A 12,915-nucleotide genomic window follows, 5' to 3' on the forward strand; every position below is an offset into this window, starting at 1 on the left:
TCCCAAAGTTGGTTCAGTCTATGTGCAGGAATGAACAAGGACAGCTTGGAGGTTAGAAGCAAGATGGAGTCAGTTAAGTTAGATCTTTTTCACTGTCTCAGGCATAATTTTGCAAAGGCGGTTTCATTTGCAACCACCATTCCTCTTTTTGATTCTATGAATTTCTCTATTTTAGATACCTCATACAAGTAGAATGATATAACTTCCAACTTTAAGTCATTTCTTTGTCCTTGCATCTAAGTGTAGGTTGTTACAAGCAGCCAGGCCACATCTGGAATACTTTGCTGCTTAGAAATTTCTTCTGCCAGATACCCTAGGTCATCACTCTCAAGTTTAAAGTTCCACAGAGTCCTAGAGCATGGACTCAATGCAGCCAAGTTCTTTGTTAAGGCATAGCAAGGGTGACCTTTGCTCAAGTTCCCAATAACTTCCTCATTTTCACATGAGACCTCCTTAGCCTGGCCCTCACTGCTGATTTTTCTATCAGTATTTTGGTCACAAGCATTTAACCAGTCTCTAAGAAGGTCCAAGCTTTCCTTCATCTTCCTGTCTTCTTCTGAGCCCTCCAAACTCTTCAAACGTCTTCCTGCTACCAAGTTCCAAAGTTGCTTCCACATTTTCAGTATATTTATAGCAATATCTCAGTACCAGTTTTCTATTAGTACTATTTTCTGTTGGTACCAATTTTCTACTCTTCATTACGTTGCCGTAAAGGAATGCCTGAGACTGGGTAATTTATAAATAAAAGAGGTTTAATTGGCTCAAGATTTTGCAGGCTGTACAAGCATGGCGCTGCCATCTGTTCATATTCTGGGGAAGCCTCAGGGAGTGTTTACTCATGGTAGAAGATGAAGCAGGAGCATGTCACATGACAAAAGCAGGATCAAGAGAGAGTTGGTGGGGGAGGTCCACACACTTAACCATATCTTGTGAATACTCACTGACTATTGCAAGGACAACACAAAGCCATGAGGGATCCACCCCCATGATCCAAACACCTCCCACCAGGCCCCACCTCCAACATTGGGTATCATATTTCAAGAGGAGATTTGGGTGGGGACAAATATCCGAGCTATAACACTGAACTGTGATTTGACATTTTCATTTGTCGCATTTGGAATTTTTTTCCAGTTTCATGAATCCTTTTGTGCCACTTCATGGACCTCTCAGTTAACAAATTTTATAATTGTAAATCATATCCAGGTTGCATTTAAAGATACTCTTTTTGGGAAAATACCAAAAACCACAGTGAGAAATGAAACTTCCCTTTTTTGCCAGTTCTATAGAAAATGCTCTTAGTAGTTTTGTGTGCATCATTTTCATTTTTTGAAATTATTTTATGCATATGCAGATATCTAATGTATATTCTCACACCTATTTTGTTAAAATGTAGTACCAGGCTGGACATATTGTTCTTTACTTTGCATTTTTCATTTGCCAATAAATTATAGACGTCTTTAGAGGCCAATACAGACTGATTTGACAAGTTCTTTCAGTAATGACATAAAAGTCTTTACTTTGGATTTAATGTAGTTTTTTCAACCAATTAATATTGATATAGATTTAGGCATTTTCCAAATTTGTCTTTGTGCACATTAGTGTGTAAACACTCTTTAATACTTTCTTTACATTACTATATTTCCATATTCGTAGCCTCTGATGAATTCTTCATCATGTGCATCCCCAGCAGCTTTACTTCTCTCATTGAACCCTGACTGCTATAGAATGGAAGTAGTGGCTGTGGCAAAGTAGTGCCTTGTACACTTTTTGACTTGAAATACAGGAGGCAGAAGCAATAGGAATGAAGGTAGAGGCTAGACCATAGCTCTACTGGAGTTTCTGCAGGAAAGGCAAGGTAGGGCAGGAGAAACAGTTTAGCATTGGTTGGTTTGAATAATTTCAGTGGGCTCTGAGGTCTAAGGGCAGGCCCTTTGCTATCTCTAATAATTGGCTGACCCAGGGAGGTGCACTGCATCCCTGCCAGATAGGGATTTTTAAGATGCAAAAATATAATAATATACAGAAAATTAAACAATACACACAATACAGGAAGTATTTTATTCTTATGGATAAATACCCAACAGTGGAATAGTTGTGATCTATGATAGGTGTATGGTTACCTTTTTAAGAATTTGCCAGACAATATTTACAAGCGGCCAGACCAAGGTGCCCTCCCACCACCTGCATATGAGAGGTCCAGCTGTTCACACTCACCAACACTGGATGTCTTAGTCCATTTGCATTGCGATAAAGGAATACCTGAGGTTGGTTAATTTATAAAGAAAACATGTTTATTTGGCTTGTGGTTCATTCAGGCGATACAAGAAGCATGGCACCAGCATCCACATCTGGCAAGAGACTCAGGCTACTTCCACTCATGGCAGAAGGTGAGGGTGGAGGGTGCTGATCACATGGCTAGAGAGAGAGAAGCAAGAGAAAAAGGAGGCAGGTGCCAGGCTCTTTTTAATAATCAGTTCTTGCTGAAACTAATAGATGGGAAGTTCACTCATTACTGGGAGGGGGCACTAGGTCATTCATCAGGTATCCACTCAAACACTTCCCGCTAAGCCCCACTTTCAACATTAGAGATCAAATTTCAACACTTGATTTGGGAGGGACAGATAATTCAGCTATATCATTTGATATGCTCAGTCTTTTTCATTGCAGCTATTTTAACGGGATGTGGATTAAACCTCAGTTTTAGTTTGATTTCCCTAATCATTAGTTATCTTGAACGTCTTTACATGTGCCTGTTTGCTATCTGTGTACCTTCTTGGGTTATTCTCTGTTCAAATCTTTGCTCATTAAAAAACATTTTTTAAAATTGAATTTTAAAGGTTATTTATATTCTGGATATTTATCCTTTACCAGTCTGTAGATGTCTTTTTTAAAGTAAACTCTTTTTGTTTGTTTGTTTGTTTTTATTTTTTTATTTTTATTTTTTATTATTGTGCTTTAAGTTTCAGAGTACCTGTGCACAATGTGCAGGTTAGTTACATATGTATACATGTGCCATGTTGGTGTGCTGCACCCATTAACTCGTCATTTAACCTTAGGTATCTCTCCTAATGCTATCCCTCCCCCCTCCCCCAACCCCACAACAGGCCCTGGTGTGTGATTTTCACCTTCCTGTGTCCATGTGTTCTCATTGTTCAATTCCCACCTATGAGTGAGAACATGTGGTGTTTGGTTTTTTGTCCTTGTGGTAGTTTGCTGAGAATGATGGTTTCCAGCTTCATCAATGTCCCTACAATGGACATGAACTCATCATTTTTTATGGCTGCATAGTATTCCATGGTGTGTATGTGCCACATTTTCTTAATCCATTCTATCATTTTGGACATTTGGGTTGGTTCCAAGTCTTTGCTATTGTGAATAGTGCTGCAATAAACATACGTGTGCATGTGTCTTTATAGCAGCATGTTTTACAATCCTTTGGGTATATACCCAGTAATGGGATGGCTGGGTCAAATAGTATTTCTAGTTCTAGATCCCTGAGGAATAGCCACACTGACTTCCACAATGGTTGAACTAGTTTACAGTCCCACAAAAACAAGAAATGGGGAAAGAATTCCCTATTTAATAAATGGTGCTGGGAAAACTGGCTAGCCATTTGTAGAAAGCTGAAACTGGATCCCTTCCTTACACCTTATACAAAAATTAATTCAAGATGGATTAAAGACTTAAATGTTAGACCTTAAACCATAAAAACCCTAGAAGAAAACCTAGGCATTACCATTCAGGACATAGGCATGGGCAAGGACTTCATGTCTAAAACACCAAAAGCAGTGGCAACAAAAGCCAAAATTGACAAATGGGATCTCATTAAACTAAAGAGCTTCTGCACAGCAAAAGAAACTACCATCAGAGTGAACAGGCAACCTACAAAATGGGAGAAAATTTTCGCAACCTACTCATCTGACAAAAGGGCTAATATCCAGAATCTACAATGAACTCAAACAAATTTACAAGAAAAAAACAAACAACCCCATCAAAAAGTAGGCAAAGGACATGAACAGACCCTTCTCAAAAGAAGACATTTATGCAGCCAAAAGACACATGAAAAAATGCTCATCATCACTGGCCATCAGAAAAATGCAAATCAAAACCACAATGAGATACCATCTCACACCAGTTAGAATGGCAATCATTAAAAAGTCAGGAAACAACAGTTGCTGGAGAGGATGTGGAGAAATAGGAACACTTTTATACTGTTGGTGGGACTGTAAACTTTTTATTTTACAATAAATTTAGATTTAAAGCAAGGGTGCAAAAAATTGCACTAAGAATTCCCATATATCTTTTGCCAGTTTCCCCTATTGCTAAATGTTAGGTTACTGTGCACTTTTTTTAAAATTATACTTTAAGTTCTAGGGTACATGTGCACAACATGCAGGTTTGTTACATATGTATACATGTGCCGTGTTGGTTTGCTGCCCCCATTAACTCGTCATTTACATTAGGTATTTTTCCTAATGCTATCCCTCCCCCATACCCCCACCTCTCGACAGGCCCCGGTGTGCGATGTTCCCTGCCCTGTGTCCAAGTGTTCTCATTGTTTAAATCCCACCTATGAGTGAGAACATGCGATGTTTGGTTTTCCGTCCTTGCGATAGTTGGCTCAGAATGATGGTTTCCAGCTTCATCCATGTCGCTACAAAGGACATGAACTCATCCTTTTTTATGGCTGCATAGTATTCCATGGTGTGTATGTGCCACATTTTCTTAATCCAGTCTACCACTGATGGACATTTGGGTTGCTTCCAAGTCTTTGCTTTTGTGAATAGTGCCCCAATAAACATACGTGTGCATGTGTCTTTACAGTACCATGATTTATAATCCTTTGGATACATACCCAGTAATGGGATTGCTGGGTCAAATGGTATTTCTAGTTCTAGATCCTTGAGGAATTGCCACACTGTCTTCCACAATGGTTGAACTAGTTTACACTCCCACCAACAGGGTAAAAGCGTTCCTATTTCTCCACATCCTCTCTAGCACCTATGTACATTTATCACAACTCATTAATCAACACTGACACATTATGTTGAACCAAAGTCTATGTTTTCTTTAGATGTCATTAATTTTTACCTAATGTCCTTGTTCTTTTCTGGGATCCCATCCAGGATACCACATGACATTTACTCATCACATTTGTTTCATCTCCTCTAGCCTGTGACAGTTTTTCAGAGTTTCCTTGGTTTTGATTACTTTGTCAGTTTTGAGCAATTCTGGTGAGGTGTTCTGTAGAATGTTCCTCAGTTTGAGTTTGTCTGATGTTTTGATTATGGTAACGCAGGGGTTATAGGTTTTTAGGAGGAAGACCACAAGGTAATGTGTTTTCCCGCTTTCTTGCGAATGGATACCCAGCTGTTGAAGAGTCATCTTTTCCCCACAGAATTGCCTGTGCACCTTTGAAAAAACTTGGTTGCTCATACTTCTATTTCTGGGTATTCTATTCTGTTCCAATGATCTTTTTGTGAAATATATGATTACTATAGATTTGTAATAAGTCTTGAAATTAGGTAATAATTGCTCTCCTTTTTTTTTCTATTTTTTAAAAGTTATTTTTGCTATCGTAGGTCTTTTACATTTCCCTATGAATTTTAGAATCAGTTTGCCAATTTGTACAAAAAGATAGCCTGCTGGAATTTAGATTGGGGTTGTATTAAATTTATAGATCAACTAAGGAAAAATGACATTTTAACAATTTTGAGTTTTCTGATTCATGAACATATCTATTTATTCAGGTCTCTCACCAATGTTTTGTTGTTTTCAGTGTACAATCTTTCACATCTTTTGTCAGATTTATCTGATAGTATTTTTTTATTTTTGATGCTATTTAGGTGCTGTTTTCATTCCAATTTTCAATTGTTCATTGCTAGTACATTTGACCCTTGAAGAATGTGAGGATTGAGGTACCAACCCCCGAGCAGTAAAAAATTAGCATAGAAAGGTTTTGTGGGTTTCTTTTTGTTTTTTATTTTTGAGACAGGGTCGTGCTCTTTTGCCCAGGCTGGAGTATAATGGCGTGATCTCAGCTCAGTGCAACCTCCGCTTCCCGGGTTCAAGTGATTCTCCTGCCTCAGCCTCCAGAGTAGCTGGGATTACAGGCATGCACCACCACCTGCAGCTAATTTTTTGCATTTTTAGTAGAGATAGGGTTTCACCATGTTGGCCAGGCTGGTCTCCAACTCCTGGCCTCCCGTGATACGCCCACCTTGACCACCCAAAGTGCTGGGACTACAGGTGTGAGCCACCATGCCCAGCACACAGAATTTTTGACTCCCTAAAAATTTAACTATTAATAGCCTACTGTGTACTAGAAGCCTTACCAATAACAGAAACAGTTGCTTAACACATATTTGGCATGTTATATGTGTTATATACTGTATTATTATAATGAAGTCAGCTAGAGAGAAGAAAATGTTATTAAGAAAATCTTAAGGAAGAGAAAATTAAGTATTCATTAAGTGGAAGTGGATCATGATAAAGGTCTTCCTCTTGATTGTCCTCCATTGAGTAGGCTGAGAAGGAGGAAGAGGTGGGTTGGTTTTGCTGTTTCAGGGGCGGCAGAGGGGGAAGAACTGGAGGAAGAAGGAGAGACAGGTACACTTGGTGTAACTTTACAGAATTACATCATAATTATTATTTGACTTTTTTGCCTTTGCAATTCTTTGAAAATGCTTTTTTACAGTACTAATCCTTCTTCCCCATTTGCTTTAGTTTCAGTGCCCATTCACGGAAGGGTTTGTGTTGTAAAATAAGTCAAAAGTAGTCTTAATAATTGGAAGCCTTTGCCAAACTGTTTAATAGGAATTTGTTTTCTGGCATGGCTTCTTCTATGTCTTCTTTAGTATCTGGTACTGATTCAAAAGCACTCATCTCCATCAAGTCATCTTCTGTTGATTCCTCTGGTGTGGTGTCTATTCGTTCTTGAATTTCTCACAGATTCATATCTTGAAAGACCATATCCCCCACCTTTTGTTGCTGAATTAGAGATGTTGGGTTTGCAGGCAAGTAGACCACTTTGACACCTTCAGTGTTGAACTCATGGGTTCTGGGTGGCTAGGGGCATTGTCCAAAAATCAAAAGAACTTTGAAAGACCGTCTCTTACTGGCAAGATATTTCCTGACTTCAGGGACAAAGTAATGATAGAACCAATCCAGAAAAAGTGTTCTTGCCGAGGCCTTCTTGTAAAACAAAAAAACTGGCAGTGGGTATTGATCTTTTCCCTTTAAGGCTTGGAGGCTAGCAGGCTTATGGATGGGGGCAGTCCTATTAGTAAACCCAAACATACAAACATACAAACTATGTCAAAGGCATAGCATGGGTACTGTGAAAGGAGGGTGAAGACACAAAGATGACATCACCTCTGACCTCAAGGAGTGCTCAGCAGACTGAGAGAGACAAGTACATATTTTCCTGAAGGAGGGCACTGGAGTGATGGCGTGTTTAGAATGTGCAAGTTGAGCGGTCACTGAGAGGCAGCTCAGCAGAATGCTCTCGCAAGGATTGGGCGGGCAACTTCCCACTGCGTGCGATGTATCTTAGGAAAGCCATTTAAAATAGGAGACGGTTACTTTCCATCAAGTCCCTGGTATGGTCCATGGAAGCAGGGTTGTCAGTCTCGTTTCAGCATTTTAGAGGCTTCTCAGGGTTTGGAAATGGAAGAAGAGAAGCAGCAATATGTATGCATTGCAGAGACGCAGGCGAGCCCCAATTTAGGAGGTTAGGAGGTTAGGAGTTCAGTGCTAAGGGCCTTGTTTTCTTTGCTTAGAGCATGAGTTGCCATCTTCTCTGGACAGAGAGTATTTGGTTGCCTAAAGGTAAAATCTAAATTTTGCTCTGGGACAAATTCCAAAAATAATTAGCTTTAATCAAATTTACTTTTACTTTATCTTTCTGAACCGTCAAGGTCCAAAAGCATTGGTTAATAATTCTGCTTCTAAACTTAACATTGCAGCACAGGGCATGTTCTGCCCCCAAGGCAAAGACCATAAGCTACTGTTGTCTGGAAAACATACAAATAGATATCTCAGCAAAAGCTACTCATATATTCTTGTTCTTTTGGGTAAATCATTGTCAGTGACTGATTTTTTTTTATGAAAGGATAAAAACACGCCCTCTATTGGGGTCAGGTTTTGTGCTGGTATTTCTCCCACCTACTGTATCATAGGAGCTTAGATTCCCAGCTGCTTGCTCTCAGCTGCAGTTCTCTGATGGCTTGCACAGGGTGGACCAGCCCCCTTCCTCTATGTGTGTGTCTGCTGCTGACCTGTGGCTTTGCCGAGGCAGGGAAGCTGCTGGTAGTGCCCATGGATGGGAGCCACTGGTTCACCATGAGGTCGGTGGTGGAGAAACTCATTCTCAGGGGGCATGAGGTGGTTGTAGTCATGCCAGAGGTGAGTTGGCGACTGGGAAGATCACTGAATTGCACAGTGAAAACTTATTCAACTTCATATACCCTGGAGGATCTGGACCGGGAGTTCAAGGCTTTTGCCCATGCTCAATGGAAAGCACAAGTACAAAGTATATATTCTCTATTAATGGGTTCATACAATGACATTTTTGACTTATTTTTTTCAAATTGCAGGAGTTTGTTTAAGGACAAAAAATTAGTAGAATACTTAAAGGAAAGTTCTTTTGATGCAGTGTTTCTCGATCCTTTTGATAACTGTGGCTTAATTGTTGCCAAATATTTCTCCCTCCCCTCCGTGGTCTTCGCCAGGGGAATACTTTGCCACTATCTTGAAGAAGGTGCACAGTGCCCTGCACCTCTTTCCTATGTCCCCAGAATTCTCTTAGGGTTCTCAGATGCCATGACTTTCAAGGAGAGAGTACGGAACCACATCATGCACTTGGAGGAACATTTATTATGCCACCGTTTTTTCAAAAATGCCCTAGAAATAGCCTCTGAAGTTCTCCAAACACCTGTTACGGAGTATGATCTCTACAGCCACACATCAATTTGGTTGTTGCGATCGGACTTTGTTTTGGACTATCCCAGACCCGTGATGCCCAACATGATCTTCATTGGTGGTATCAACTGCCATCAGGGAAAGTCGTTGCCTATGGTAAGTTATCTCTCCTTTAGCACCTTAAGAATACTTCACCTTTGGAAAATAAAAAAGGATTCTTTACTGAACTGTGATTTGACATTTTCATTTGTTTCATTTCAAATTTCTTCCAGTTTAACAAATTATTTTGTGCCAATGCATGTACTCGTCAGTAGCAAATTTTATAAAACTGCCCTTCTTGAAGATATGTATTTATAATTTATAAAATTGTAGATCATATTCAGCCTACATTTTTAAGTACCATGTTTAGAAAAGTACCAAAAACCACAGTAAGAAATGAAACTTCCCTTTTTTGTTAATTCTATATGACCCCCCCAAGAGGAAATGGTCTTAGTTTTGTAAACATTCTTTTAATTTTTTAAAAAAAGTACTTTAGGTATATACAATATCTAATGTAAATTCTCACACCTCTTTTGTTAAAATAAAATCTAGTATTGGGCTGGACATATTCTTCTGTTCTTTGCATTTTTCACTTGCCAATAAATTATAGATACCTTTATAGACCAATACAGACAGATTTGACAAGTTCTATTAATAATTGCATAAAATACTTTACTTTGGATGCAATGTAGTTTTTAACCAATTAATATTGATATAGATTTAGGCATTTTGCATTTTTTGCCTTTATGAATAAGGCCATGTAAACACTCTTTAATACTTTCCTTACATGAATATATTTCCATATTCTTGCTTTTATCTTAGTTGACTAGAGCCCTACATGTAGGGTTACAGGATTTCCATGAATTGAAAAGGATTGGCATTTTTTTGCTATTATGTCTTCCTGTTAGGAATATGTATGTCTCACTATTTATTCAGAGCTTGTTTTATATACATAAATAAAATTTTTCACTATATAAGCATTTTCTGTTTCTTATTAACATTTATTCCTCAGCATTTCATTATTTTTGAAACTATTTGAAACTATTGGGTACAGGACAATTTTTCCATTTCTACATGTAACTGACTATGGGTAATTAAGGTTTTGTTTTTTGCATATGTATCTTGTATCCAGCCACATTACTAACTTATCTTATTATTTTGTAGTATACAGTAGATGTACAATATACAATGTCATCTGCAAAGAATTCCCTTCTCTGATATTTATACCACTTATTTTGCTTTGCTGGAGCTTATACTTCCAAAGCACTATTGAGTAATATTGTGAGAGTAGCCAGTTTAAATTTTAAATAGGGATTCAATCACTTGTGATTGAAAAGTCCATGACAAATACCAGAATAACATTCTTAGCAAATGTGTAGTTGGCTGAATCCAGATTAAACACCTAATGTCTAATCTCAGTATATTATTTTGGAGGGATGGAGTATACAATTTGTCTATTGTTCTGGCTCCTTGCAAGGTTCAGTAGACTTGGTAACACAGTCATATTCTCTCACATATTGGCAGATGTTTGGTGAAAGAGTGACTGTTCAGCCAACTCATGGGAAAGTGAAATAATGCTCTTTCTAAAAAGCAGGAGGACTACAGTTGTAGGCCTTTCAAAATTAGGCATGACTTTCAGATCTTCACAAGACTAGGCTAGGAGATGCAAATGGCAGAAATCTAAGAGGTTAGACTTGTCTAAGCACTTTTCTCCTCTTTACCCTCCATAAATTATAGTATCCTCCATTAATTATAGTACCAGGTACCACTTATGTGTTGCCTGCACCCCACAACCTTTGGCTGAGGGTAAGGCCCTGCCACTTCCTGAACCCACACTGAATTTATTGTGCCTCACAGCGTCACCCAGAGGCCTTTAGAGATATAAAAACCTATATATGATTTTATATCACCTATGATAGAGGGATATCTATAAAATATGAAACATCAAACTATATATGGTTTCATTTATTTTGATTATAAATATCTTTTATGAGATATGAAATAAATGTGTTTATGTGTCTATTAGAGAATATGGATGTATGAAAGTTTTTATACTTGTGGAAGGTTACATATATTAATGTATGTATTTATGACTATACGTGTAAAGCCAGCAGAGTTCTCACAGAGGAATTCAGAACTCAAGGAAGGCTTTCCGGCAAAGAGCCTTGGATATGGCCCAACCACAGAAGTAAATTGTCATTGACAGAAGGATGGACACTTCATATTGCTCCTTCCTTGTTTCAGATGCCAGGATGTGTCTGGGAAAAGCATGCAGTTGGTTACATCTTGCTGGGAAACAGGATTCAGAGTCTGTGTCTTATCTGTCTGATGAGAAGGAAGCGTTACTTGATGATGGAGTATGTTTGCACATGTATGTGTTTGTGTATGTGCAGGTGTGTTTGTGTGCAGTGTCCCAGACCCTGCATAGGGGATTTTCTTGAAGGTCTCCTGTAACAAAATCTCCTTGAGGCTATCCAGGGGAATTACATCCAGGGATATAATTAAATACTTTAACAAGGATGGCAGATGGCCCCGTCTTCAATGTCAGGGATCAAATTTCAACGTGAGATTTGGAGGGGACAAACTTCTAAACTATATCATTCCGTGTGGTCATTCTTTTACATTCCAGCGTTCTAATGTGTGTGTGTTGATTAATGATGTGTAAATAATTCAGCAGAACATTGAAATAGTTTTAATGGGAAAAAGAGGAGGTCCCTAGTCTTTTTGAATTTTTGATGAGTTCCAACAGAATTAATGACTGGTTTTAGGTGAAAAGAATTCAGGCTTTGTCTATACCATCCATGGCAGGTGCAGCTCTGGGGGTGGGATATGGTTACAGATAAATAAGAGATCTGTGCTTCCCCCCTTGCTGTAAGATTCTGGCTATAGTCCAAGATCCAAATTCAAAGTTAGCTTTTGGTGGACAAGACTAAGGCCTCCCACTAAAATTATTTACTTCAAGTTTTTATTTTCAAAGTTTTCAAACATACACAACGGAGAGACTCAGTGTAATGAGCACCCACTTATCCATTCTTAGGTTAAATAATTTTCACTATTTTGCTGTACTAATTCATCTATCCCTTTATTCTATATTTTTAAAGAAAACTTTTAAAAATAAATTTGTATCTTTTTAAAAAGAAATTCTTGGCATGTCATTCCATCACTGAACAATTCATTTAATATAAAAAATAAGAAAAATTTGTTACATAGCCACAATATCATTATCATATCTAAGACAATAAAAATTCTTTAATATTATCTCATTTACAGTCCATAATAAAATTTCCCTGGATTGTCTCATACAACATCTTTCCATACAGATCAATGGAATAGAATGGAGAATTCAGAAATAAACCCATACATATACATCCTTGGCCAATTGACTAGGTGCCAAAGTTTGACAAGTGTGTCAAGATCATTCAAATGGGAAAGAATAATCTTTTCAACAGAAGACACACCCTGGGGTCCTTGAGCTCCAGCGTCAGACTCCAGGACCATTTGTGGAGATCATCCAGCCAGCTCCCACCATGCCTCTGATGAATCCTTCACCGATGGATTCATCAGAAGCATGGTTGATGATGAATTCACTGATGAATCACCCCTGTGTGCATCCACAGGGGTCCTGCAAATATTTTCTCACAGTCTGTTGAGTGACTTTTCTTACAAATACTTCACTGTAGAATAAATATAGGATTATAGCAAGGTTACAACAAATAGTTTAGAGAATTTTCATCTACCCTGTGTCCAGTTTCCACCATTGTTAAATCTCATGTTTCTATGGCACATCCATCACAACTCATTCACCAATATTGACGCATAATGATGAGCTAAAAGCTAAAGTCTGTTTCCTTCAGATTTCATTAATTTTTACTTAATTTCCCTGTTCTTTTATGGGATCCCAGTGATATCACCTGAAATGTAGTCATCATGTCTCCTTTGTCTCCTCCAGCCTGT

The 12,915-nt window shown here is 38.3% G+C and overlaps 1 protein-coding gene across 1 annotated transcript in view; it reads left to right on the forward strand.

Annotated features, from left to right (window-relative positions):
- Nucleotides 1–8,135: 8,135 nt before the first annotated feature.
- UGT1A6 (UDP glucuronosyltransferase family 1 member A6) overlaps nt 8,136–12,915 on the forward strand; it is a 99,744-nt gene continuing 94,964 nt past the window's right edge. Inside the window, exon 1 of the mRNA XM_031008570.3 lies at nt 8,136–9,078. Within this exon, the coding sequence (XP_030864430.1) occupies nt 8,224–9,078 (855 nt within the window). The 5' untranslated portion in view covers nt 8,136–8,223. The remainder of the gene's footprint in view (nt 9,079–12,915) is intronic.

This window comes from Gorilla gorilla, chromosome 11, assembly GCF_029281585.2.
Source record: "Gorilla gorilla gorilla isolate KB3781 chromosome 11, NHGRI_mGorGor1-v2.1_pri, whole genome shotgun sequence".
Lineage (NCBI taxonomy): Eukaryota > Metazoa > Chordata > Mammalia > Primates > Hominidae > Gorilla > Gorilla gorilla.